General features: G+C 62.4%; 3 protein-coding genes across 11 annotated transcripts; all 3 read right to left on the bottom strand.

Annotated features, from left to right (window-relative positions):
• Positions 1-64: 64 nt before the first annotated feature.
• PNPLA6 (patatin like phospholipase domain containing 6) lies at positions 65-15302 on the bottom strand. 9 transcript variants are annotated; one of them, XM_050716838.1, is made up of 37 exons: positions 15239-15302; positions 14143-14212; positions 13993-14055; positions 13177-13264; positions 12868-12950; positions 12692-12789; positions 12469-12609; positions 12123-12282; positions 11962-12042; positions 11548-11676; positions 11384-11464; positions 11159-11279; positions 10983-11066; positions 10445-10551; positions 10169-10360; positions 9636-9713; positions 9184-9389; positions 8922-9053; positions 8724-8847; positions 8536-8649; positions 7871-7946; positions 7578-7718; positions 7205-7268; positions 6965-7133; positions 6713-6895; positions 6511-6629; positions 6215-6371; positions 5766-5882; positions 5595-5664; positions 4553-4669; positions 4131-4247; positions 2448-2596; positions 2222-2374; positions 1374-1490; positions 1031-1127; positions 839-948; positions 416-560 (listed from the first exon to the last, which is right to left on the bottom strand). In XM_050716838.1, the coding sequence occupies exons 2-37, from the start codon at positions 14179-14181 to the stop codon at positions 495-497; spliced, it is 4143 nt and encodes a 1380-aa protein (XP_050572795.1). In that variant the 5' UTR covers positions 14182-14212; positions 15239-15302; the 3' UTR covers positions 416-494. The 9 variants fall into 9 exon arrangements, with proteins under 9 accessions (XP_035427803.1, XP_050572798.1, XP_050572797.1 ...); XM_035571906.2 differs by having other exon boundaries at positions 15235-15295; XM_035571910.2 differs by lacking the exon at positions 4131-4247 and having other exon boundaries at positions 65-560; positions 15235-15295.
• Positions 15303-15778: 476 nt separating this feature from the next.
• MCOLN1 (mucolipin TRP cation channel 1) lies at positions 15779-22438 on the bottom strand. The gene is made up of 14 exons (XM_035571904.1): positions 22354-22438; positions 22043-22242; positions 20821-20988; positions 20575-20734; positions 20313-20400; positions 19573-19669; positions 19366-19465; positions 19160-19266; positions 18758-18907; positions 18503-18604; positions 18077-18199; positions 17589-17795; positions 17337-17467; positions 15779-16989 (listed from the first exon to the last, which is right to left on the bottom strand). The coding sequence occupies exons 1-14, from the start codon at positions 22367-22369 to the stop codon at positions 16953-16955; spliced, it is 1686 nt and encodes a 561-aa protein (XP_035427797.1). The 5' UTR covers positions 22370-22438; the 3' UTR covers positions 15779-16952.
• Positions 22439-23176: 738 nt separating this feature from the next.
• On the bottom strand, positions 23177-27278 carry LOC118261179 (ultra-long-chain fatty acid omega-hydroxylase). Its single transcript, XM_035571902.1, has 12 exons — positions 27022-27278; positions 26479-26623; positions 25920-25973; positions 25719-25846; positions 25365-25492; positions 24910-25177; positions 24275-24341; positions 24063-24192; positions 23850-23983; positions 23698-23762; positions 23527-23609; positions 23177-23437 (listed from the first exon to the last, which is right to left on the bottom strand). Exons 1-12 carry the CDS (start codon positions 27190-27192, stop codon positions 23260-23262), a joined length of 1551 nt encoding a protein of 516 aa, XP_035427795.1. The 5' UTR covers positions 27193-27278; the 3' UTR covers positions 23177-23259.
• Positions 27279-27332: the final 54 nt, after the last annotated feature.

Raw genomic sequence — 27332 nt, 5'->3', positions numbered from 1 at the left:
TCTTGCACTTTGCCACGGCCACTGGCACCACAGGGGCATTTGATGGTGTCATCTGGTGGTTGTTGTCTGCTGGCCACCGCCAGCCCCCAGCCTTGAAGCTTTATTCCAGCAGGAGAAACAGTGCCAGGTTTGTTTTAAATAATAATAATTAAAAAAAAAAAAGAGAAAATATACAGCAGTCACTTCTCCCCCACACCACGAGGTCAGTCCTGCGGCAAAGCAGGGCATGGCCAGGCCACGGAGGAGGGATTTGGGCCAGTGCAACAGTGCAGGATGGCGGAAAACGAGGGGAGGGGTCCCTGGAGCCCCCGTTGTCACCCCAGCTTGGGGACAGTAGTGGGGACAAGCCTGGGGCGAGTGGGAAAGTGCCACGGGGCTGAGCCCTGGCCGGGGAAGCGGCCATGGAAGAGGGGGTCGGGGGGGCCCCGGGGCGTGGAGGTAGTGCCAGGGCAGCACCCGGGCGTGCTCTTGGGCTCCTTCGGTGCCATCTGGGCTCACGTGTGGGACATGGAGGAGGCTTGGGCTGGGCTCAGACGGTGCCGCAGGCTCTTCTCATCCTCCTGGGGAGAGAGGGGACGCGTGGGGGACAGCAGGACGGGGACACGGCGCAGCACCCGTCGGCTCCCAGCTGGGGAGCTCTGCCCCATGTAACCCCCTCCATGCACACCTTTGGGGGCCTCCAGACCACAGGCCACCCCATTTTGGGGGTTCCCCGCAACTGGGGCCAGGATCTGCCCCATGTTACCCCCCTTCATGCATGGGGTTGTGGCACCCTTGGGAGCCCCCAGGCTCTGAGAGGCCTCATTTTGGAGGGTCCCTGTGGTCGGGGAGTACTCACAGCCTCCAAAGTGCCAGCTCCGGGCCACTCGGTCGGGGCAAATGCTTCCTCCTCACCCCGTGTGAGCTCCGGCCCCTCGTCCTCATACTCGGTGAGGTAGTCGGACTCCTCTGGGGAGGGAAAGGGGGAGACTCAGGGTCAGGCCCCGAGCCCAGATCGGGCCCCCAGCCCTGCACCCTGGCCCCTGCTCACCGTCCGCGTAGCCATCCGATGGGTAGGGCTTGGCGGGCTCGATGCGGGAGATGATCTCTGCCAGGTCCGTGAAGCCAGCGCTGGGGCATGTGAGCACCTATGGGGCGGGGGGGGGAAATAGAGGGGAAGGTGTGTGAGATGTGCCCCCAACCATGAGAGGGGCGAGGATGGGGGATGTGAGATGGGTAAGGCAGTGGAAGGGTACTGGGGGGGGCAGTATGGGCAAAGAAGGACAAAAGCTGCTCAAGAGGTGCAAGGGCTTGGGTGGCCCATGCCAGGATGCCCTGGGGCAGGTCCCATGCAGCCACTGCCACCTGCAGACCCCGGTGCCACCCCTGCTCACGTCCATGCGTTTGCTCTCATAGAAGTCAGCCGAGCGCCGGTCCTTCACCATCTTCTCGATGATGTCGCCCCGGCTCCAACCATCGAAGACCACCTTGCCGTGCTGGTACCCCACGTCCTGTGGGGAGAGTGACCGCAGCCCATTGATGGCCTGGGCACCCCGAATGATGGCATGGGGCACCCCAAAGGACAGCCCAGGATCCCAGCCGATGGCTAGGACATCCCAACCGATGACCATCCAATTGATGGTCAGGGCACCCCCAAATGGTAGCCAGGAAACCCTAAACAATGACCTGGAGACCCTGAATGATGACCCTGGCACCTCAAATGATGGCCAGGACACTGCAGTTGATGGCCTGGGCACCCTGAATGATGGTTTGGGCAACCCAAGATGATGGTCCAGTCACCCCATTAATGGCCAGGGCACCCAAATGATGTCTTGGACACGCAACTGAAGGCAAAGACATCCCAACCAGTTGCTGGGGAACCCTAGAAATAGCCAAGATGTCCCAACTGATGGCCTGAGGTATGCTGTTAATGGCTAGGAGACCCAATCAATGACCAGGGTACCCCAACTGATGAGCCAAAGCACTCCTAAATGGTGGCTGGGTCACCCAGTTTGTTGCTGGTTGACCCTACCTGATGACCAGGACACACTGCTAATGGTCTGGATGCTCAACAGATGCTCAAGGTACCCCAATTATTGTCAGAGGTACCCCATTAGTGGCTGGGGCATCCCAATCACCACCCAGAACACCCCAGATGACGGCTGAAAAACCCCAACCAATGACTTGAGACACCCTATTGATAGTCCAGGCCACCCCCTCAGCCTCTCCATCCCCGACTCACGTAGATCTCGTCGAACTTGCCGAAATCCATGGTCTTGAAGCGGTCAATGGGGGGGCGGATGTACTCACAGTACGAGCTGGACTTCACCACCTCCAGCTGCCGCACGCATGACACGTAGGCCAACCGCGACTGGATCTCTGCCATGTCGGGCACCTGCAAGAACAGAGAGCTCAGCACCCTGCCTGCACTGTCCCCACAGGTGTCTCCACATCCCTCTGCTCCTCACCTTGACTTTCTCAGCCCAGGGGTTGAGGCGTTTCCAGAGCAGCCACCAGCCTGACAGGCTGTCCCCATAGTTGCACAGGTCCGTCTCATCCTGGCTGCCCACGTCGATGGCGATCACCGTCTTGGCACCCATGTTGCGGGCGATGTCGGCTGCAGGGTGGGAAAAGAGGAAGCTGGGTCAGCAGCACCCTGGTTTTCCCCAGTCCGAGCCCACCGCAAGAGGCAGTGGCACAAGCGGAGCAGGGCGAGGGATTGTTCCTGACCATGGGCTGGATGGCAAAGCCATGCTGAGGGCTCATGGGGGGACGAGGAATGTCCCGTGGGTGCTGGATTTGGGGGCAGAAGCCCAGTGGCATGATGTGCCAGTGGGGAGCAGAGCAGCGTTGCAACCTGCTGCATGTGCAGAGGTGACAGGAGGGTGCAGGCAAATGGCGGCGTCCACAGTGGGATGAGAAGTGTGGAAGGACCCCCATGAGGGCACCCAGTGCCAAGGACACCAGGATATGATGCAGGGCAGATGGAGACGGCTTGAATGTGGAGGAAGATGGAGATGTCCCAGGAGGACACCTGGTACTGAGGACATCAAGAAATGATGTTCCAACAGGGAGGAAGGTGACTTGCATGTCAAGGATGGAGATGCTCCAGGAGGGCAAAAGACATCAAGAAACGATGACTCAGGGTGGCTGAAGTTGGTTTGTGCATGAAGGAGCACAAAGATGTCCCAGGAGGGCAGCCAGTACCAAAGACACCAAAAGGTGTAGGGTGGAGGGAGGTGGATTGCAGAGTATATTGATGTCCTGGGAGGGCACCTGGTGTCAAAGACACCAAGAGATGGTAACAGATAGATGGAGCTGTCTTGCATGGGAAGGAGGACAGAGACGCCCAGGGAGGGCATCTAGTGCTGAGAACACAAGGATGAGAGGATGAGGCAAGATGGATGAAGGTGGTTGGCATGTGAAGGAGCATGCAGATACTCTGGGAGGGCACCAAGTGTCAAGGATGGCAAGAGATGATGCAAGATGAAGGGAGACGGCTTGCATGTGAAGAAGGATGAAGATGCCCTGGGAAGGCACATGGTACTGAGGACATCAGGAGAGGATGACGCAGGTTGGATGAAAGGGGTTGGCAAGGGAAGGAGCATGAAGATGCTCTAGGAGAGCACCCAGTGCTGAGGACACCCAGAGGTGATACAAGACAGAGGAACATTTTTTGTACATGAAGAGTGAAGATCTGGGATCATCTTGGTGCTGAGGACACCAAGAGCTGACAACACTGTGCGAGTTTTGTACATGAAGGAGGATGAAGATGCCCCAAGAGGACACACAACACCAAAGTATGATGCAAGATGAAGGGCCACGTCTTGTATATGAATAAACATGAAGATGCCCTTGGAAGCTGCCTGGTGCTGAGGACACCAAGAGACGACACAAGACAGATGGACGTCTTTTGCACGGAAAGCAGGATGAAGATGCCGAGAGGGCACCCAATGACAAAGACACCAAGAATCAATGCAAAACCATGTGACACGGCCCAAATCCAGCCTCAATGGTGGATTGAAGACCACTGAAGACCCATCCCTTGGTGGGCACACAGCTCCCACCCAACCGCCCTCCACTGGGGCCGGACCTGGAGCCGCATCAGCTGTGGCAGGCGGTGGCGGTGATGCTGGTGGGGCGCTACTTGCCTGGCAGGTTGTTGATGTAACCACCGTCCATCAGCAAGTTGCCGTCCTTGGGGTCGCAGAGTGGCGGTAGGTACCCAGAAAGGGTCATGCTGGCTCGCACGTACCGCCAGAGCGAGCCTGCGCCGGCGGGGAACAAATGCAGTGAGCACGGCCCACCCCATGGCTGCCTGAGCCCCCCAGGGGGCTGCCCCTCACCCCTGCCCTTGCCCAGGGACATCTGCACCCCATGGGAGTCCAGTGGGCACCCATGGGTGGCAGAGGCACCCACCGGGGCGGCACGCACCCTGACTGGCCATTTACAAAGTCTAGATGGCTCCACCTGAGATGGGACGTAGGGTTGTTTTGTGTGTTGTTTTTTATTTTTGGGTGGCGAAAGGGGGTGTTTTTGGGGGGCCGGTAGCCCCGGCGAGGGAGATGCTGACCTGGGACATTGTTAACATAGCAGCCGTCCACGAGCCAGTGGCTGTCCTTGGGGTCGCAGAGCGGAGGCAGGTAGGGGGTATAAGATGCACTGGCTCGGACGTAGCGCCAAACGCTGCCTGCCGGAGGGAGAGGACACGGTCATGGTCCTGGGGGGACGGGACATACGCGAGCCCCTGGCAGCAGGTGACCGAGGGTGCTGGCACTGGTGGGGTGTTTTTAGTCCCAAGAGCAAGCCACTCTGGGGAAAACACCTTGGCCACACTGGGATGGGGAATGACAGAGGGTTAGGGATGGTGAGTGGGAATTAGTTGGCATTAGAGGCCAGAGGAGCAGGTGGAGCAAGAGCCAGGCTGTCTACAAGCCACCGCGTGCACCCCATGGACGGCTCAATGTCCCAGGTGAGCTCCAGCACCAGGCAAGGATGAGGGGCAGCCACCACGTTATCCCCACCACTGCCACCGCATGGTCCCCATCACCACCACTGCATTGTCCCTATCACAATGTCCCCATCACCACCACCATGTTGACCCCACCACCAGGTTGTCCTCACCATCACATTGTGCCCACCACCATCATGTTGTCCCCACCACCACCACATCCCCTGAACATCACATTGTCCCCACCACCATCACGTTGTCCCCACCATCATCACATTGTCCCAACCACCACCACCACGTTGTCCCCAGCAGGACAGCCCCACACCCCCATGCTGTGAGTGAGGGTTACTGGGGTTAGTGGTGAGCAGATATGTTAGAGGGGACGTGCACACTCAGGGGGGGCAGCTCCGCACCCCAATTCTGTTGCCAACCCCATCAAGGACGTGGGGCATAGCTCAAGGGAGCTGAGCTTTGCTGGTTACCAGCACTGGGTGGCCTTGGGACACCACCAATGCCCGGGCTCCGAGACCTTTGCTTGCCAGGATGTGTCCTCCCCCAGCCAGGTGACAGTGGCACCGTTTTTGGGGTGCCAGTAAGGAGGGTCCCCACATAGGGAGACACAGTGGTGCCAGAGAGCGTCCCCAGTTCCCTGGGGAGCTCTTACCGTCCGTGTGCACCCGCATGGCCGAGGCCGTGATGTCAGTCGTGACGTTGAAGTAGGGAAGCCAAAGGTCCTGTGGGGACAAGACGAGGTGGGTGACATTGTGGGGACGGTGGCAGTAGGGTGGGACCCCCTGTGGGTGGGTGCAGCCCTGGGAAGGGCCACGCGGTGCACCTCGATCTGCTTGTCCTGGAAAACCTTGTTGATGCTGGCGTTGAAGGCTGAGCCCGAAAACATGGAGGTGATGGGGTAGGTGAGATCCAGGACAGTCTCGAACACCGAATTCATGCACTGGAGGAGGAGGTAGGGGAGGAAGGAGGAGGAGAAGGAAGAGGAGAAGGAGAGAGAGGAAGAAAAGAAAGAAGGAGAAAAAAGGAAAGGAGAAGGAAAAAAGAGGAGAAGAAGGAAGAGAGAAGGAGACAGAAAAGAAGGGAGAAAATATAAGGAGGGAGAAAAAGAGGAAGAAGAAAAGGAAGAGGAACAGGAAGAGGAGAGGAAGGTGCTTTAGAAACACCCTGGCCATGGCTGGCCCCAGGCAGGCAGGGCACCGTGCTGGTGTCCACCCAAAATGGCGATGGTGAGGGCCCGGTGCGTGCCCCTGCCCAGCTTCGCCAGGCACCCACCTTGGCCCACTCGCGTGCCCGCTGCTTGGTGCGCACGGCGCTGCGCTCCTCGGCATACAGCGCCCCGATGAAGGAGCCGATGGAGGTGCCACCAACCATGTCAATGGGGATCCCCGCTTCCTCCATCGACTTGATTACCCCAATGTGGGAGCAGCCCCTGGCCGGGGGGAAGCAGATGGAGGAGACGAGGTGGGGAAAAATAAAGAAGAAAGTGGTCACTGGATAATAATGACAGCGGTCACAGGAGCGGGACACCCATCCCGCCAGGTCGCATCCTGCCCCAGCGCAGCACCCACCTGGCTCCGCCGCCCCCCAGGACAAGGGCAATGGTGTTACCGGTGAGCACCCGTGCCAGGCGGGAGAAGTCGCTGTGCCGATCAGCGCTCTTCTCAAAGACTTTCTCGTACATCTCCCGCTGGGGACAAGGAACAACGGGGTGACGATGGCAGCAGAGCGCAGGGGACACCCAGGCTGGGGACGTGCAGCAGTGGCACCTACCAGCTTGGCGGGGCTGCGACGGGAGAAGACACGTCGGGGACACTTGATGTGCAGGTGGCCCGAGCACCAGCTCCGCATGTTGAGCCACTCGACGGTGCGGGACGGGCTGGGGCCATCCTCGCGGTGCAGGAGGACCAGCTGCTTCAGCGCACGCACCGCCGTGTTCTCCAGCATCTGCTCCAGCTGCAGAGGACATCAGCGGCATGGCGCTGTTTTGTCCCTCCCACGCGCACCCCGCCACACGCCCCTCACCTCTCCCAGCACCGGCTCCTGGTCGCCCAAGCCTACGATGAGGATGCAGTCAGCCTGACGGATGCAGCGCACGGTCCATGGCGTCAGGGTGCAGTCGGTTTGGTAGAGCACGATGCGGTGGATGTCTTCTTGCTGTGCCAGCCAGCCTGACAGGCGGTACTCCTGGATGCTGCCGGGATGGACGGGTCAGACGCGGCACGGCATTGGGTCACCAGCGATGTCCCTCCTGCCGGGAGTTACCTGTCAAGCGCCGAGGAGCCAAGTCGAGCGCGGATGATGTCGCTGGTGAGGAGCAGTGTGGGACCTGGGAGAGGTAGGACCGTGGTCACTGGGATGTCATGTGGCCATGGTCATCACCAAGCCACAGTCACCACCATGCCATGGGGACCCAATCACCACCAAGCCACGGTCACCACCACACCATGGCGTTCCAGCACCCTTCTATGGCCACTGGCATGCCATGGAGCTGTGGTCACCACCGTGTCATGGTCACTGCTACACCATGGGGCTGCTGTCAATGTCATATCATGGCCTGGGGGACCACCACACCACGGTCACCTCCATGCCATGGCCACCACTGTGCCGTGGTTGCTGCTGCCATGCCAGCACTCACCAATGGCATTAAGCGCGTGCTTGAGCTCCAACGTGAAGGCGGCCGTTGGCACATCGTCACACACCGGCAGCACCGCCACCGTTGACAGGTTGCTGGTAGGGTTGGTGGGCTCCGAGCTGGAGGCCATGCCCAAACCAGAGCCTGCATGAAGAGAAGATGTGGTGGCAGCAGGAGGACAGCATGACAGGGCAGGGGACACTTTCTGGACTCTGCTCCGATGACAGCCACCAGCTCCAGGAAGGTGCACCCCTTGTCACCTTGTCCCCACTGTCCTTCATCCCTTTGTGACCCACCTGCAAAGGGGCCGCGGAGCTGCTGGAGGTTTCCCAAGATCTTCTGGCTCAGGAGGTGGATGAGACGGGTGACAACCTGTGGGACAAGGAGGGGGACAACCATCAGAGCTGGCGGGGCTCCCTGAGCCAGAGACACATTAACTCCCCGGAGCAGGACCAGAACCAGCATCCCATGTGCTTTTTTGGGTGCCACCACCACTAACACCCATCCCTGGGGACCTCAGCGAAGAACATCCCTTTAGGACACCAGCCTTTTTCCCCTGCCAGCTCTCATCACTGCCTTAATTATTTAATTTAAGATGATTTTAATGGATGTCAGAACCACCAGCTGGGATACTGGGACGTGCTCCCTCCCCTGGAAGGACCAGCAGACCCTGGCATAGGGATCTCCAACATTGGAGGTCTCCAGACTTCAGCAGGACCAAGCCATGGACACCAGCATCAGCATCTCTCCAGCCTCTCAAATCTCACAAATGTTGAGGTTGGTGAAGTTTCAAGACTTCCCCTGAGGCACTCCTCCGCCATGCTTGGGTTGATCCCTTCTCCATTTTGGGTTTTGACAGAGAGGATCCATCCCATGTGATCCATCTTCCCATGGCGGTACGGTTGGGACCCCCCAGCACAATCCATTTTGCTCCCACTGCAGGGCAGGATTTTGGGGATACCTGGGGGTATCGACGCTTGATGTTGTTCAAGGTGCCCTCAGGCAGCTTAGCCAGCTCTGTGTCCCGGACCGCATGGACCGTGGTGGCACGGGGCTGCCGGGTGAGGGCTTCCACCTGGAGAAGATGACGTATAGCTGAGACATATAGCCAAGATGTATTGTGCGCCCCAGCGCCAGCACGGGTCTCACCACGCCGATGAGGTCCCCACGGCCGTACTCCCCAATGAGCTCCTTCTTGCCGCTGCCCTTCTGGATGACGGAGCGGAGGCGTCCGTTGAGCGCGATGTAGGTGCAGTCCGACTTGTCGCCCTGCCTGGGGATGCCACCAAAGGGACGTCACCCCTGTGCTAAGGGGGTCCCCACCGAGCTGAGGTGGGGGGCACCCACCTGTAGAGCGCCCGGCCGGCCTCCACTGCCATCCAGTCGATGGCGAAGTCCATCTGGCGCACGAAGGGTGACATGCGGGCAGCCACGGTGTGGGCAACACTCAGCACCACGCTGGGCTGCTCCCGCATGATCCTATGGACCGACAGCAGCTGGGGGACAAGGTGGCGGCCCCAAGAGATGCCACCACCATAGATGCTGAGCTGTGTTCAGCCCAGAACCCCCCTCCAGCACCAAAATCCCTTCGTTGGTGCTTGGGACTCACTCGTAGAAGTCCGATTTGGAGATCTTGAGGAAGGTGCAGTCACGGTTGGCCTTGATGGTGAAGATGAGGGGCTCGCCAGTGAGCACAGCCAGCTGCCCCACCATCTCGCCAGGCTGCGTCAGGAAGAGGCAGACGTCCTCTGCCTTGTCGATCATCCTCTGGTACACGTGCAGGCAGCCCCACAGCACGAAGTGGAGGCTCACGTCCTGCCGAAATGGCGCCCTGTCACCAGGACCCTGCCTCGATCACCCCCCGGGGGCAAGGGGTCCCCACCAGCAACGCTTGGGGTTTCTTCTGCTCCTCTTCACTGGGGGTTTTGCACCCTCAGCAGCTCCAGGGATGGTTCCTGTCCCCCACCACCCATACGGCAGGCATAGGAGGTGCAGCACCCCATGGAAATATGGGGTAGGGAGAGCAAGATGTCACAGCAGCCCCGCAAAACCCAGACCTACCTGGTCCCCTTGACGGGCAATGACCGTGCCAGCTTTCGCATGATGGAGCAAAACGCGATTGTTGAGCAGAGAAGGGTCCTGGATGGAAGAAGGATTTCACGTGAGGTGATAGGGACCACCAGGAAGCCAAAGGAAACTACCACAAAGTGATTGGGACCACCATGAGACCACAGGGGCCTGCCATGAGGTGATGGGGACCCACCATGTTGTGATGGGGACCCACCATGAGGTGACGAGGATACCACAAGGCCACAGGGGCCCAACATGAGGTGATGGGGACACCATAAGGAAACAGAACCCTCCAAGAGGCCATGGGGGACCACAATGAGACAATGGGACCCACCAGGAGGCAATGGGGAATACCATGAGGCGATGGGGACCCACCATGAGGTGATGGGAGCCCACCACAAGGCCACGGGGACCCACCACGAAGCCACGCAAGCCCAGAACAAGCTGACAAGGAGCACCACGAGGCAATGGGGAACCACCACGAGGCCAAGATCTCCCCTGGCCAGCTCCGTTTGCGGTCTCACCTCCACCTTCATCAGCTTGACCAGCTCCCGCTTGGCAGCCTCAAAGATGGCGCTGGTCTGGCGGCCCTGGTAGGGCCCAAAGGGCCAGTCCCCGCTCGCTGAGTCGTCCTCGCAGTAGTTGTAGCGGTAGACACCTGAGGGCTGCTCCTCCACCGTCACCGACTTGCGCTCCTTGGGCTCGTGCGAGACGGACTGAGGGGACAAGGGACAGGTCCAGCACTGGTCTGCGTCAAGGCGGATGCAGATTTGGGAGGATACAGTTGGCCACGGCCTTACCCGGGAGAAGGCGGCCATGGCGCCGGTGCTGTCCTCCTGCAGCGACACCGAGATGCGGCCGCGCTCGTAGGCCATGTCAAAGTCGGAGCGGGGACCCTTCTGGATGCCTGCGCCCCACCAGGGAAGGGACAGGGTGGTCACCGGTGGGGAACTGGGACACCAAGCTGGGCGCGCTGGGGGGGATTGCGAGGCCGGAGTGGGGCATGCATGAAGCTGGGAAGGGGGGATGACACATGGCCAGGGGGGCTGCAACAACACTGGGGGGGCTGCATGAGCCCAGAGTGGGACATATGACCCTTAGGGGGGGCTGCATGACCCTTGGGGGGCTGCATGAATCCAGAGTGAGGGCTTCACGACCCTTGTGGGAGGTGCATAATCCTCAGGGAGGCTGCATGATCCTTGGGGGGGCTGCACGACCCTTGGGGTAGTTATGTGACCCTTGGGGTGGTTGCACGAGCCCAAAGAGGGACGCACAACCCTCAGGAGGTGACACACGAACCCAAGGCCCCCCCCTTCTTTCCTCCAGCCCCCGACCCACCAGAGATATCCACTGGCATGGAGATGCAGCGGCTCAGCAGCGGCGGCGCGGGGGCATCCAGGGCTCCGGCTTTCAGCGGCTCAACTGCGGGACAAAACGGCCATGAGAGGCCTCCTGCTGTGGGGTGGGGGGTCAGGAGGGTAAGGGGGGTCTGGTCACCCCATCCCGGACCCTACCCAGCTCCATTTGCCTTTCCCTGCCCTCTTCGGCGGCGCTGAGCCCCCGCTTGCTGTGGCGGACGGGGCTGGTGCGGGTGGCGTGGCCAGGCTGTGGGAAGAGCCGCAGCGGCTGCATCTCCTACAAAAGGGACGCGTCACCAGCACAATGACAAGGGGGTGTCCCCCTTTTTAGGGGGATCCAGACAAGAACCCCATTTTCAGGAGGCTCCCCCCCATGCTCACGTGGCTGAAAAGCTCGTTGGTCAATCCCAAGTAATTGTGCAGCGCCAGGAAGGTGACACGCTGCAAGCGCACCATGATGATCTGCAGGGACCAGAAGGCATCAGTGTCCCTTGTCCACCCCTAGGGACACCCCCCCTGTGTCCCCTCCCCGGTGCCAGGCTTACCTGCACCACCCGCACCAAACTTTCGGGGTATTTCTCGAAGACGGCTGAGAAGGCTTCAACCGGCAGCCGCAGCACGGTGGAGTCCTCTGCCGCCCGCGCGCACACCGTCCGGTACGGCCGCTGGTGGCCCTAGGGGACAGCCAGCGGTGGCAGTGTCACTGCCAGGATGGCGAGACACCCCCCTCCCTGGCTTGGAGGGGGTATGAAGGGACAGCTGCAGCCACGGTTGGTGTGGTGGGGTTTGGGGATGGCCACGCTTGGTCCGGGAGAGGTTTGGGGACAGCCCTGGTTGGGCTTGGGGACAGCCACAGTCGGTTTTACTGAGGTTGGGGACAGCCATGATCAGGTTGAGGGGACCTGGGGACAGCCCCAGTTTCCTGGGGGAAGGTCTGGGGACAGCTGCAGGGCCAGTACCGTGATGACATCGAGGATGCTGAGCAGGCTGTGCACGCTATCTCCGGGGAACACCTCTTTCATCACCGTCTCCTTTCCATCCTACACAGCACAAACCGCCCTGCTCTTTACAGCCCTGTCCCCGCAGCGTCCCCCTCCTGTCCCCAGCCCTGTCCCCGCACCGGCTCGGTCAGGAGCAGCTCCAGCTTGCCATCCTGCAGCACGTAGATGCTGGTGTCAGGCTGACCGGGTCGGAAGACGTAATCCCCTTGCTGACACTGCTGGAAAACCATGTGCTTGCAGAGCTCCAGGAACAGCGGCTTCTCAAAGTGTCCCAGCACCCTGTGAGGATGGGGACAGCAGGTGACACCGAGCCTGACGGGCACCACATCAAAAAGTCACTCCAGCATCCCATCAGCTCAGCACCAGGGGATGCAGAGAGGAGAGCATCTTCCGAACGCCCATGGGTCCATCGCCCCATAAAACGGCTTTGGGGTGGCGATGGTGGGGCCGGATCCTGAACCTCACCGGACGTTTTTGAGCATGTAGAGCACCTCGGAGGGTAGGTGAGAATTGGCCACGTCAAATTCGGTCAGGTCGGCTTCCAGCACGGAGGGCGGGGGCTCCTTCAGCTGTAGCGTGGGCAGCTCCTTCTGGATGCGCAGGAACCTGAGGGGACAGCAAAGTGACAGCGAGGTGACACCGGGTTCTGCCACCGCCCGCCACCCACCCACCAGCGGTGGCACCTCACTTTTTGGCAATGTTGAGCATCTTGAGCTTCTTCTTCATGCGGGGCCGCGAGGTGCTGGAGATGGTGGTGTCCACCAGGGAGGAGGTGGACTGGGAGACCTGGGGGGGACCGAGAGGGGATGTCACCCACCAGTGACACCAGGGAGATGCCACCCCCACTGCCACCCCGAGCGTCACCTTGCGCATGATCTTGCGCCCGTAGAAAAGCACCTTGTCCCTCTTTCGGAAGCGGTATTTGGGTGTCCCCTGCGCTGGGACCTCTAGATAGCAGGAAGGGGACAGGTTAACAGGGCACGGCCCTGTCACCCCGCCACTGTCATCTACCAGAGGCCACCCACCTTGTGTCACCACCCTGTGCCCCCCCGCCTTGTGCCACCTCCCTGCATGCCCATCCCTCTGTGCTTCGTGGAGGAAACTGAGGCATGGGTGGCGCTGGGGGTGTCACTCTGTGCCATTCCCCAGGGCCACCGTGGTGTTGTCACTCACTCTTAAGGCGCAGCCGCCGGACCAGCACCACGATGGCAGTGGCGATGAGGACCGCGAAGAGGCTGAGGCCGAGCATCACCCCCAGTACCTACGGAGGGAGACGGGGTCCCCATGAGGCCCCTGGACCCCCCTGTTGCATGGGGACAAACGTGTGGGGTGACCGATGGCACTGCCACCCTGGTGACGCTCATGGAGGAGGGGTGCTTGACGGTGTTGGGGACCAGGATGGTGTGCCTTGGGGTGTGAGGACAAGAACTTGTCCTCAAAGGGGCTAAGCAGCATCGGGAACCAGGACAGTGTCCCTAAAGGCATGGGGACAAGTTTGTGTCCCCTTAGGGATGCTCAACAGCATCAGGACCAGGACATTGTCCCTTGTGACATGGGGACAAGTTTGTGTCCCTTCAGATGGGCTCAACAGTTCTGGGTATGAGGATGCTGTTCCTGGGGCATATGGGGACAAGTTCCTCTCCCTTGGGGCACGGGGACAAGTTTGTGCCCCCCCAGGGGTGCTCAGCAGCACCAGGGACCAGGACACCACCCCCAAGGGAGCAGGAACCACTCGGTGTCCCCCGGGGCATGGTGACAACCTCGCATGCCCTTAGGGGTGCTCAACAGCAGCTGGTCCAGGACCGTGTCCCCAAGGGCACGGAGACAGGTTTGTCACCTTCATTTCCCTTAATGGCATCAGGCACCAGAATGCCGTCCCTTGGGGCACAGGGACACACTTGCGTCCCCTTGGACTGGGATGTCGGGGGTCAGGATTTTGGGACCAGAACGTTGTCCCCAAGGGCATGGGGACGAGTTGGTGGTACTCACCGCCCCGGTGGAGAGCTGCTCGTCGGCAAACAGCCTGGGCAGCACGGCCGTCAGGGACGCATCCTGCGGGGACAGGTGGCTGAGCCCCAGGGCGGGGGACACCACGGGGTGGGGACCGTCACCCCATCCAGCGGCGGTGGCGTTTCCTACCTCCGCCTCCTCCTGCTGCTCCGACTCGCCCTGCCCCATGACTGCCGCGAGGCTCTGCCCATGCAGAAAGCTGCCGAAAAAAGGGGGAAAATGGGACAAAATAATTCGGGGTTCGCCGTACGGGGACACGTAAGCAGAACAGTGACGGTAGGACGACGTCCCCAAATGGGGCGAATCTGCCCCGATTAAATGCACGGGGGTCACAGCAGGGAGGGTCTGGGGTGTCCCCAGGGTGTCCCTGTGGCGCTGGGTGGCACGGAGGGACCGGGTGAGGACTTCTATGTCCCTTTGGGGACTTTTGTCCCTGTCTCCCGGCAGGGAGAGGAAGCGGTGGCAGGAACCATTGGGCGTTGCGACAGCCCTCAACGCCATGCTGAGGCCACCGCTGGTCCCCGGTGTCACGCGTCACCCCGGGTGCCGCCCCTGCTGCTCGCCCCACTGGCACCCAAAGGGGACGGTGCCACCCCCAGCGTCCCCGTCCTTCCCAAGGACGCCCGGGGAGGTGGCGGTAGCATCGTCAGGCACCGGCGCAGGGACGTCATCGAGGGCTGGCACATGTCACCCCCTGCCACCGCCGCCACGGGTGGGGACAGCGTAGGCCAGGGCCCCCCCTGGGGGTGACAACTGCCCCCCCCAGCTTCTATCCCCCCCCCCAGGCCAGTATTGCACCCCCGACTGGTTCTGCCCCCCACCTAAGTCAAAACGCTCCCAGCATTGACACCCCCCCCCCCAAGGCCAGCATTGCCCCACATCCCCCCCCGGGTTGATATTACCCCCCCGACCCTTTAATACCCCGACGAAGGTAAAAATCTCTCCCCCCAGCTAATAATACTCTCCCCCCACCCCCCATATAGACAATATTGCCCCCCAAAACCCATACTCCCCCCCAAGGGCTAACATTGCCTCACCCCCCCCCAGGCTAATATTGCCCCCTCCCGGGGTATTGCCCCCTCCCAACATGCCCCCCCCCCCGACTGGCACTACCTCCTTTCCTCCCCCTCCCAGGCGGTAAATCCCCCCGGCCGGGCCGCTGGAGCGTCCTCCATCGCCCCCCGCCTCCGTTACCGCCCCCCCCGAGCGCTCCGCGCTCACCAACCGTCGGTCGCCGCCTTCCGCCCCGCTCCGGTGTCAGCGGCGGCCCCCGCGGGGTCATGGCTCCTTTAAGGCCGCCCGCCCTCCCCCGCTGACGTCACGGGGGAGGAGGGCGTCCAGGCGGCGCCGCCATCTTGGGAAGGTCCGCCGGCAGACAGAGGGAGGCTATTGGGGAGCGCGGCCGCCATCTTGGGCGTGGAAAGAGGGGGGCGATGTTATCGCAGGGCGGCGGGGAAGGCGTTTGGGCCCCGGCGCCATCTTGGGAGTGGCAGGGAGAGGCCTCAGCGTCCCCCCCCGGGCACCCTCAGGGTCCTGGGGGAGACAGAGGGCACCCCGGGGGGGGCACCCCAGGACTGACCTCATCCCCATGGGCATCCCAGGGTGGGCACGCACCAGCCCTGTCCCCAGGGGTGCCAGCACCCCACCCGAGGTGACAGCAACCCCCCCAGCTCCAGCAGCCCCACCCACTGCCCCCACGCCCTCCCCATGGCACAGGGCACCCATGGGTGCTGGGGCAGGGCCCCACAGAGCACAGAGGCGCTGCTCTCCCTGGGTGCTTTTATTCTCCCGCTGCAGCGCCCAGAAGCCGCCCCGAAGCCAGCCACAACTCGGGGCATGAACGCAAGCAGCGTTAGGATCAGCATCGCCCACTGCCATCGCCGCCAGGCCGCGATTTGGGATGAATTTGGCCTTTTTCAAGCCGTGCCTGGAGCCAGCGGCCCCTGGCCCCACTCCAGTGGGGAGCAGCTGCTCGACTGCTTACAAAACCTGCCCTTGACCCGTCCGGCACTGCGTAAACAAGCTCCGAGTGCCAAAACCCCAGCCCGAGGGAAACAAGGCAGCCGTCAGCTGGGGCACAGGGACACCGTGCAGCTCTTGTCCCACTTGTTGGAGTGGGGCAGAGGTGCAAAGGGGGACTCCTGGGGCCCTTTGGGCCTGAACAGTGCCCCAGAATGGTTAAGGGGCAGTAGGACTCAAGGTAAGGAAAGGGATAAGTCCCTAAGGGGGACAAAGCGGTGCTGGGCTCCAAGATGCAGCCCCAAACAAGAGGCTGATGTTGCTGAGGGTCTGCAGGCCTCAGGACTAAGAGCATGGACACATCCCCAGTGTCACCAAGGGGCTGCAGGGCTCAGGGACAAATGCCTCACTGTGGGGCTTGGGGACAAACCCCCAGAGATGTCCCTTACGCAGGCAAAGGGAAGCTGGGCTCTAGGATGAGGACAAAGTCCCCAGCGCAGCCAAAGGGCTCTGGGGTTCTGGGACAAAGCCCAAGACTTGTCCCAGACATGGCCAAGGGGCAGCTGGGCTTGGTGCCGAGAGTGGGGAGAAGTCCACAACACAGCCCAGGGGCTGCAGGGCTTCAGGACGAAGCCTCAGACAAGTTCTTGATGCAGCCCAAGAGGCTGCAGGGCTCCGGGCTGAGCCCCTGAATTACAGCTGAGGGGCTACAACCGAGCCCGAGTCGCTGCCGGGCTCTAGTTCGGGATTGGGAGCACAGAGGCACGGTGTCTGTCAAAAATAAAATGGGACGAGCGTCCATCTGGTCTCATCGTCACCTGTGGGGTGTCCGTGTCAGTGCAGGGCATGCGGGTGCCATCGACCCCTGCTCCTCTGGGACTGGTGTCGAGCCCCGAGTCGGTAAAAGCAGACAGTAAAATAAATAAAAGGGCTCGTGGCCGGTAGGAACACAAAGTGCTGCGAGTCCCTGGGATCCTCCCTCAGTTCACCAGCATCGTGTTGTCCTGCAGAGGAGCCCTGCGGGTTAACGGGGGTAAAATCGGATTAATTGGGAGAAGAAAGCTTCAAATAGAGACAGCTGCAGCAAAAGGGATGCCCTGACACCCTATAAAGAAGTGGCAAACAGAGCCACGAGGTTAATGATGGGCACTGGGGAAGGAACACTGGCCATAAACCCATTGAGGGGTCCCCTAAGGACATTTTGGGGCACCAAGACACAGCTCGGGGCAGCCCAACGAGGCTGGAAATCACAACCCTTGTGACCGGCCACGGAACCAGCAGAAAGCAAGCTCTAAAATCCTCCTCTCCCAGCACGTCGGAGGGCTTGGGGCAGAGCAGGAGCTGCAGAGCCCCCCCATGCTCACCGTTCGCAGCAGCAGAAGACAGAGCAGGACGAGGCGCTGTCGCGGCGGTACTTGCCCGACTTGGGGCTGTCCTTGCATTCAGCGATGTAGGCGTGGAGCTGGGACACGGGCGTTTCGCCCTCGCACTGGTGCTGCAGGGATGGGACAGTGGAGATGAACCCCTCCGACCTCAGTGTTGGCTCCCTGCCCCATCACAGCCACCCAAAAAAAAAAGCCTGGAAGCTTTGCTCCAGCAGCGGGGTTCGGTTTCACCTTTATGGTCTCGTAGGAGCCGGTGATGAGGGCGATGAAGAGGCTGAGGACCATGTAGATGAAGAGGCTGATGAAGGTGTACAGGTAGATCTGGCTGAAGAGCCACACCAGGTAGCTGTTCTGCTGCATCTCGGCGAAGGTGACAAACATGTCATCCCCGTTGATGAGGGAGAAGAGGCACTCGGACACCATGGAGAGGGAGCGGAACTGGGGCAGGAAGGGACAAAGAGCTGCCAGACACGTCAAGCCACCTCGTCACCCCGTCCCCTCCACTGTCAGCCTGAAATCTCCCCAAAAAAAACTCAGCCACAAGTGCTCAATGCCCCACGAGCCGCCCCAATGCTGCTGCTCCATCAGGTGCCTCATTTAACCCAGCCCCGTGCTAATCTCCCCCTAAATCAGGGCAGGGAATCGCCCCAGGGTGGGAGCAGCCCCCAGAGGCAGATGAAGCCCACCCAAGCCCATCTCAGAGGAGCCTGGAGCAGCACCTTGACGTGGTATGGTCCCAGCACGATCCACCCGCAGAAGCAGTAGCCCAGGTAGATGACGGCCACGCAGCAGCAGAAGCGGATGACGTTTGGGAGGGCCACCCGCAGCGTCACAATGAGAATCTGGGGGTGGAAAATGCACAGGGATTAAACTCCGTCCTCTCTGGAGGACGTCAGAAGTCTGACAGGAGGGGAAGGGGACCCATGAGTTGGGCTAATGGGGACAATTCCCACAAGGGTAGCAGTGAGGACTGGGGTTCAAGCACTCTGTGATTCTGAGGCGTCCAGCAGAGCAAAAAAAAGGAGCCTGGGGACACAAGCAGCAGCCACAGGATGGGCCCCAGCCCCACCGAGTGCCTCTGTGCTCAGGGTCAGCCCTCAAAATCGTCCCCTCGGGTCACAGGCCATCTCCCCAGAGCCACTCACATTGTACTTCTGGAAGAAGGTGAGGTAGCGAATGACTCCGACCCAGACCAGCAGCGTGGAGGTGCCCAGGAGGATGCTGCAGACGTCGTAGCTGGCAAAGTTCTGCAGGGACGGAGGTGGCACGGGCCTGAGCCGTGACCCGTGCCCTTCCCGCGGTCCTAACAGCCCCCAGCGCCGGCCACAAGTTGGGACAGCAGCAAGAAAGGACCCTGCCTGTCCCTTTGTTACCATCTTCACCCCCCGGTGTCCCCCTACCTTGGACTCGATGCCGATCTTCATGATGGTTCCCAGCACGGTGAGGACGTCGCTGATGACGAGCAGGATGTACCAGCCGTTGAGGAACTCCATGCGGTCTGACAGGCACACGCTCTGGTTGTAGCGGCGCCGGAAGAACCGGCTGAATTCCTGCATGGGGAGGAGAAACTGGATCCTCAAGGTGCAGCGCCGTGGTTTGCCCACTTCTCAGCACCCAGGCGGGAGCTGTGGCTTTGTTTGAACATTCCCGTGTAAGCAGGGTGTCTTTAAGACACCCTGTTTTTGAAAAAACATCCTTTTTTTGTTGAAAAAACATCTTGGTGGCAGCTCCAGCCACCCCTACAGCTTACACAGGGGATGGCAGCTACGGTTAGCGCTGTTTCCTGCTGTCCCATCACTCACGTGCTGCAGCATCAGGCCCCGAATGATGGAGCGAGCGCAGAGGATGAAGGAGAGCGAGCAGACGAGGATCACGATGACGTCGAAGAAGAGCCGAAAGGAGTTGTCACCTGCAGGACACGCGGTGGCTCTCGTCAGCGAGGGGGGCACCGGGATCGCGGCGTGCCGGGGACCGACGCCACCTCTGTCCCGGCCAACGCAGCTCCTACCCCTGCCGAAGATGCTGGGATCTTTGCACTCCTTGATGTCAGCCCGGTTGTCGAGGCGGATTTTCACCCGGCCGCTGTGTGCCTTGTTGTCAAACGTGATCTGGGAGAGGGGGGCACTGCTCGTGGAACCAGCAGCTCCTCACACCGTGGCCTGCATCCACCCCTCCATGCCCGCCACCAGCCCCGGTCGCCGTGCCGAGCACTCACGGTGATGGTGAAGGTGTAGCAGTCCGGGATCTCGTTGTTGATGATGGTCTGGATGTTGATGGCCTTCAGCTTGAACTGGATAGTGACGTTGATGAGCCTAAGGGAGGGGACGGGCGTTAGTGTCCCTCCTGGGGCTTGTCTGGGAGGGCACAGAGCCCCACGCCAACCCCAAAACCCAGCACTGAGGCAAAGAGCCGTCCCACTGGGGGAATAACTTCTTTGGGAGCATAAAAAGGGCATTTCCAGCTTTGGAGAACCAAAGCACAGCCGCAGCATCAGTGAATTTTACTTCCAGGGTGAGCTGCGCCACATCTCTCAGCAGCAGCCCTGGTATCCCTCCGCCTGGCACCAACCCCGGCACAAAACGGGGAAGCGGGGCCAGGGCAAGGACTTGGTGGTATTGACAACCTGCCTCTGGGCCACCAAAACAGCTCCAAAGGCTGGGGGAGTTTCTGGGAGGGAAACCAACCCTCGCTGCCGGTGTTGCAGGACTGAAGAGGTGCCTCAGGGCCAGCTCCGCGGCCAACGGAGCTGGAAAGAGCTGCCTCTTGTGCAACCACCCCAGTTTCACATCTCCCTCAGCTCAAGGGTGAATTTCTTTCTGTCTCGTGACCGTTTTTAAAACAACCGGGTGCTTTTCCATCCCGGCAGCGAGCCTGGAACCCATAAAGCACGAGGAAATCCCTGCACCAGGGATGTCCCCGGCACTCAAACACCACGGGGAAGGTAACAGTGATTACTTGTGGAATTTGAGGGTGAAGTTCTTGTAGCTGCGGTCCAGCTCTGGGGGCAGAGGATGCGTGTCCTCAGGGTCCACTCCCAGGCAGTCTGCAGGGAGGGAGAAGCACCTTCAGGGAAGCCCGAAGACCTCAGCAGACCCCTCGGTCCCTCTCAAATCCAGCGCACGGAGCAAAAAACCACCCCAGCAGCCCCCAAATCCCCCTGGGACCCAGCGGGGGCTGTGGGACAGCTGAGCTGGGCCTTGCCATCCCCACCACCCACCGGTGACGATCTTGGGGTCGATGTTGAAGGTGTCATTGGCGGGGTCGATGCGCCCTTTGCGGTAGTACTGCTGGCACAGCATGAGGGCCGACTGGTTCCCTCTGCTCTCCCCTCGCACGTAGGCGTAGCGGCCGATGGTCTCGTTGGGAATGGCCAGGTACTGGTGAAGGAGACACCCTCAGGGGATGGACGCATCCCCGAGCACCTCTGTGCCCCCCCCCAGCCCCGTCCAGGCGCGGCTCTCACCTTCTCCACGGTGTAAAACACGTGGTCGTAGAGGTCGCGCTGGGTGTAGACGGCGTAGGAGTCGTCGGCACCGTCCACGTAGTCCTTCAAGAAGAGGTGCTTGAAGGCAACGGTGTTCTCCTCCTTGAACGTCACCACCATCTGGTTGCTGAGCCCAAAGAGGATGAGCTGACAGACACAGGGGACTGGGATCAAACCCCTGCCCTGGCAGCTCCATAAAACGGATCCGAAACACAGCCGCTCCACCCCAGGAAGGAAAATGCCATCACCCTACACTTGAGGTCCGCAAGGGGACAAGGGCCAGCTCCCTGTCCCACATCTCCACCTGATTTCCCCAAAACCAGTGCTCCACGGGTACCCACACGTGCCAAAAACCCTAAAAAACACCGTGGCAGAGGGGAAAGAGATCTTCCATTGGCATCTTCCCTGCCTGCGCGCTCCAAACCTTCCCCCACACTGGTAATTACCTTGTGTTCATCAAGAAAAGCTAATTACAACCGTGTTTATCAACACGAGAGGCCGCTCGGCGGCACGAGGAGCAGGGGAAGGGCTCGGGTGGCTCTGGGTGATGCCGTGACCCCGCAAAAGGAGCGGGTCACACGGCGGCTGCTTCCTCCAAGCCTTGTGACCGCAGCCTGGCAGCTTCGGCCTTCTTTTTATCCATCCAAAGAGCCCGTGCCACTGCACTTTCCTTTCTGTTCCTCTTTTGTGGAGAACCCTGGGTGTCCCCAACAAGCCACCCCCCCCCTTCCAACCTCCAAGCTCCTCCAGGGGTATCCAGCCCCCCAAAAGCCCCAGAACCCCCTACGATGTCCCCATGCCTCCCCGGGTGTCTCCTCCTATGTCCCCACGCCCACTGCCCACCTTTTGGGGTCCCCTCCATGCCCAGAGCCCCCCCCGTGTCCCCTCGCCCAACGCTCGGGGCTCTGCTCATCTCCAAAGCGCCCCCTTCCCTGCGTCCCCACGGTGCCACCGTGTCCCCTACAGCCCCCTCCTCGGTGTCCCCATGGCCCAGAGCCCCCAACCCTCCAGTCCCCAGTGCCCCCTTCCTGCCGTCCCCAGCCCCCCCCTCCCTGTCCCCACATCCCCCTCCCCACTGTCCCCATACCCACCGCCCCCCAGGGTCCCTTCCCCGGTGTCCCCAAGCCCCGGTGCTGCCCCTCCCCAGTGTCCCAGTGTCCCCGTGCCCCCCCTCCCGGTGTCCCCCCCTGCGTCGCCTCACCTGGACCGTGACCAGCAGGATCTTGGCCAGCTGCAGCCCCAGCTTCACGGGCCGCCTGCCCCGGGCCCGGTACTTGTCGCACGGGCTCATGAAGAAGTACTTGAGGCGGCGCCGCAGCTCCTCCTCCTCCTCCCCCGCCGCCGCCACCGGGGCCTCCATCGCGCCGTAACCGGGCCCGCGGCTCAGCAGCCGCTCGGTCTCTGCGGGGAAGGGGCCGGTAACGGGCCGGGGCCGGGGCCGGGGCCGGGGCCGGAGGGGCTGCCAGCATCACCGGCCCCAACTCCCACCCCCCAGCCCCGGTTCCCGCTCACCAGACGGGGCCGCCATGGCGCCGCCGCACCGCGGCTTCAGCCGCCCGCCTCACGTGACCGGAAATCGGCGGCCCCGCCCCGCCGCCGCTGTGCTCGCCGCGGCCCCGCCCACCCGTCGCTAAGTGCATATGGCCCCGCCCACTCGTCGCTAAGAGCGCCGTGGTCCCGCCCACCCGTTGCTAAGCGCGCCGTCGCCCCGCCCATCCGTTGCCAAGCGCACATTGGCCCCGCCCACCCGTTGCTACGCGCCCCGTGGCCCCGCCCACCCGTCGCTAAGCGCGCCGCAGCTGGCCCGCCGTTGCTATGGGCGCCGTAGCCCCGCCCACCCGTTGCTATGCTCGCCGGTGGCGCGGGGCATTGTGGGAAGGAAGGCCTGCCTCTGCTCCGCCCCCTGACCCTTGCCCGCTGGGTGACCCCTAAGGTGACCCCTGACCTGGCCTTGACCCCTGCACCCTGCGCATGTCCACGCTGGGGACACGTCGGGGACACGTTGGGGACGGGGCACGTGGCACCAGGACTTGTCCTTGCCAGGGGACACGGCCCTGCCAGGAGGTGACAGAAGGCTCTGGGGACGCGTCCCTGCCAGGGCAGGAACTTGTGGCACTGGGGGACTTGTCTGTGCCAGGAGGTGACACGTGGCACTGGGGACATGTCCCTGCCAGGACAGGAGCCTGTGGCCCAAGGGGACACGTCCGTGCCACGAGGTGACACCTGGCACAGGGTGACGTGCCCACGGAGGACGGCATCCTGTACCCCAGGGGACATCCCTGTGACCCACACGACACGTCCCTCACCCCAACCCCACGTCACCACCACGCCACCGTCCCCGCCGTGCCACCGTTTATTAGCTGCTCGGGCCGGACAGCCGCCACCTGGGTTGTCCCCGTGTCCCCATGTCCCCGTTCCTCAGGCCTCCTCCGGCAGAGGCTCCAGCCGCAGCCAGAGGCCGTCCTCGGCGCGGAGGATGAGCTCGGTCTTGCGGCGCACCGGCCTCCCCTCGTCCGGCCTCACGGCGAAGCGCGCCAGCGTCAGCGCCGCCACCACGCGCAGCTCGGCCATGGCGAAGCTCTGCCCGATGCAGTTCCTGCCACCGCGTCCCCCGGGGTCACCGCGGGCTGGGCACCCGGGTGGCGGGTGGCACACGGGGACAGCCGCATCCCCACCATGGCTTACCTGGGCCCGGCGGAGAAGGGGATGAAGGCCAGCGGGGACCGTCCCTGGCTGTTCTCTGGGCTGAACCGCAGTGGGTTGTAGACCTGGGGTGACAAGGACGCTGGCATGCCGTGGGGACACTGGTGACGGGGACGTCCCGCTGTCCCACAGCCATGCCAGCGGTGGCTCTACCTGGGGCTCGGGCCAGATGTCGGGGTTGTGGTGGGTCCCGTAGATGCTCATCAGGCAGATGACCCCTGGTGGAATGGACACGGGGCCGCCTTATGGACCAGGGACCGGAGGGATGGGGACGCTGGGGACGTTGGGGACACCTCATGGCCTACCCTTGGGGATGACGCGCCCGTCACGCATGGTGATGTCCTCGGTGCAGCGCCGGGACACGGCAGTGACCGGGGGGTGCAGGCGGAGGCTCTCCTTGATGCACATGGTGGTGAAGGGCAGGCAGGACAGGTCCTCCCTGGGGGGTGAAGGACAGTGGCACCAGGGTCCCCGAGCCAGGTGGCCAAGGGGACGATGACAGCAGGGGGGTCTCTCACCACTCGACCTCCACCACGTCCCTGCCCTTGAGGAGCTCGCAGGCCTCCTGGCGGCACCGCTCCTGGTAGTCAGGGTGGTGGGCCAGGTTGTAGAGCAGCCATGCCAGGCCGCTGGCCGTCGTGTCGTGCCCTGTTGGGGATGAGGAGGGGGTGAGGGGACATGAGAGTGTCCTCGTGTCCCCCCTCCGATGGCAACCTGCGGCCTCCCTCACCCTCGAACATGAAGGTGTCAGCCTCGGCCGAGATGTCCTCGTCTGACAGGGTGTTGCCGTCCTCGTCCTGCAAGGGTGAGCATGGAGGCTGAGGGTCTCCCTGTGGCCACCGGGCCTGCCAGCCTTCCCCTTTGCCCCCATGGCCACTGGTGTCACCCCATGGCCACAAGAATATGGCCAGTCCTTCACATGGCCACCACTGTCCTCGTGGTCACCACAGTCCTCATGCCAACAGTCTGTGGCCATCACTGTCCCCATGGCCACCGCCATCCCATGGGCCACTGCCACCACCCTGTGGCCAGCCTTTCCCAGGGCCACCGCCGTCCCCCTATAGCTGCCAACCCTTCCCAGGGCCACCACGATCCCCATGGCCACCGCTGTCCTGCTATGGCTACCACCACATGGCCAATCTTCCCCATGGCTACCACCATCCTACTGGTCACCACCAGCTCCTTGGCCACCGCCATTCTCTTGGCCTCCACCATCTCCCTATGGCCACCATCCTACCACCAACCCTCCCCATGGCCACCACCACTCTCTTGGTCACCACCTCTTGGTCGCAACCATTCCCCTGTGGACACCACGCTACCCCCAACCCTCCCCATGACCCCACCGTCCCCATTCCCGTCCCAAACCTTCGTGAGCAGCAGGAGGTCGATGAAGTCCATGCTCCTTCCCTGGTGGCTCTCCAGCCAGGCCTGGTGGCCAAGGCGGTTGAGGGCTTGGCGCCGGCGCTGCACCACGTTGGCAGTGAAGTTGTGCACGGTGGTGCAGGCGCGGGCGAAGCGGCGCCCGTCGGCCGAGAGGCGGTAGAGCCACGACGGGTGATGGAGCAGCCGGTGATGGCGCCGCACCACCAAGGTGCTGAGCTCCAGGATGGCTTTGATGTACTCGCTGGGCTGCCTGCGTGACAACAGGGGACCGCTGGGGACGGCCACCACTGTTTTGGGGGAACACCAAAGGGACGGTGCCAGGGTGGTGGCACCCAGCTGGGGACAGAGCTGGAGCAAGGGGCAGCCCTGATGGGTGTCCAGGGAGGGATGTGACGGGGACACAGGAGCCCTTGGCGTGGGGACGGGGCCACACTCACTCCTGGCAGTGGCTGTCGTGGCTGAAGATGCACTTCTGGAGGCTGTCGAGGGTAAGGAGGCTGAGGTGCTCCAGCACGTTCAGCTCCACCGCGCCCCCCGCCGCCTCCGCCGCCGCCCGCCACTTGGCCTGCGGGCAGTGGGTGACGGTCAGGGGTGGGGGTGCGGGTGTGGGGTAGGGTCAGGAGCCAGGGGCCAGGTGAGGTGAAGGGTCAGGAACCGGGATCTGGGTGAGGATCTGAGTGAGGAACCAGGGTCTGGGTGCAGATTTGGGTCAGGAACCAGGGTCTGGGTGAGGATCCAGGTCAGGAACGGGGGTGTGGGTGCAGGTCAGGGTGCCGGGGGTCCGTGCTCACGTGCATGATGTGGGTGCTGCTGTTGAAGATGCTCACGTAGGACTTGAGGATGTCGAAGTGGAAGGCGGGAGTCAGCAGGCGCCGGTGCCGGGCCCATTTGTCCCCGTGGCTCAGCAGCAGCCCGTCCCCTGCACAAGGCACCCTGTTCCATCTGTGGGGCACCCATGGGTGCTGCCCCCCTGTCCCAGGGCTCCCACTCACCCAGCCAGGGCTTGAGGAAGCCGTAGAAGAGTTTGTCCTTAGGAGCAATGAAGGCTGCAAGAGAGGGGAACGTGGGACGTCCAGTGGTGAGGGGTGGCACGGGGGGGTGGCACCAGGTCCCCTTGGGGGCTTGCAAGGGTCTTGGGATTCCTAAGGAGTGGGGATCCCCCCCTCTTGTGCACCCACAGGGTGGGTGTAGCCACCGCAGGATGGGTATTTGGGCACAACCAGGCCAACAGGCTGGCCACAGTGACAATTTTGAATGGGGACCCTTGGGGACAAGTTGGTGGCCACCACAGGTGCCTGGGCATAGCTGGGTCACTGAATCAGCCATGGGTGACACTTTTGGGTGACTCTGGGGACACTCGAGGACAGGTTGGTGGCCACCATGGGATGAGCATTTTGGGTTGCCCGTGGTTCACACCTTTGGGTGGACCCCGGGGTTAGGTTGGTGGCCACCAGGGGACGGCGCAGGTAACACCTCTGGGTGGCCCTGGGGACCCTCAGGGACAGGTCGGTGACCCCCCCCCCCCCCCCAGTGTCCCCCATCGTGGGCTACCTGAGGCCAGGAGCACGGGGCGGAGGGTGTCGGGGTGGAAGAGGCGGAGGACGGGCAGCCACGGTGACACCCACCAGAGGCAGCCGTGGCGGTAGCGTGCCACCAGCTGGTCCACGTCCTGCAGTCCTTCCTCTGTGTTCTTCCCCTGCGCCATGGGGCACCGCGGGGCTCACGGACAGCTATCTCCCTGCTATCACCCCCCAAATGCCACTGTCCTGTCCCTGCTGTCCCCCTACTGGTGTCACCACCCTGTACTTGCTGTCACCCCCAGGTGCAACCTCTCTGTCCCTCCTGTCCCTGCCATCACCCCAAGTGCCACCACCCTGTCCCTGCTTCCACCCCAAAAGCCACCACCCTGTCTCCACTGTCCCTGTTAAGTTCCGCCGCACTCTCCCTGCTGTCACCACTGGGTGCCACCACCTTCTTCCTGCTACCCCCCCCCCAAGCGCCACCGTCCTGTCCCTGCAACCCCTCCTGGGTGCCACCACCCTGCCCTAGCCGTCCCCCCGCCGGTGCCACTGCCCCATCCCCGTGTCCCCTCACCATGCCGGTGTGACCCAGCAGCCAGTTGCGCCAGGGTGGCCGGGGGAAGTGGTGCAGATGGTGACAAGCAGCCCGGAAGCGGGTGACAGCAGCCACCGCGCCCTGCAGCCACCCCAACAGCAGGGCGAGGAGCAGGGCACCCAGGGGACCCAGCACCCAGGTGGCCACCATGGTCCCCACTCGTTGGGGATGCACTTTGGCACCCGGAACGGGGACAGGGCGAAGGTTGGGCTGGGGGTGGGGACACAGCCCGGCGTTGTCACGTGTCCCTGCATCTGGGTGTCACCGTGCGCGTCCCAGTGTCGTCATCG

Source organism: Cygnus atratus, unplaced genomic scaffold (genome assembly GCF_013377495.2).
Source record: "Cygnus atratus isolate AKBS03 ecotype Queensland, Australia unplaced genomic scaffold, CAtr_DNAZoo_HiC_assembly HiC_scaffold_44, whole genome shotgun sequence".
Classification (NCBI taxonomy): domain Eukaryota; kingdom Metazoa; phylum Chordata; class Aves; order Anseriformes; family Anatidae; genus Cygnus; species Cygnus atratus.
The sequence above is the reverse complement of the archived record's forward strand: the minus strand, read 5'-3'. Positions and strand labels throughout refer to the sequence as shown.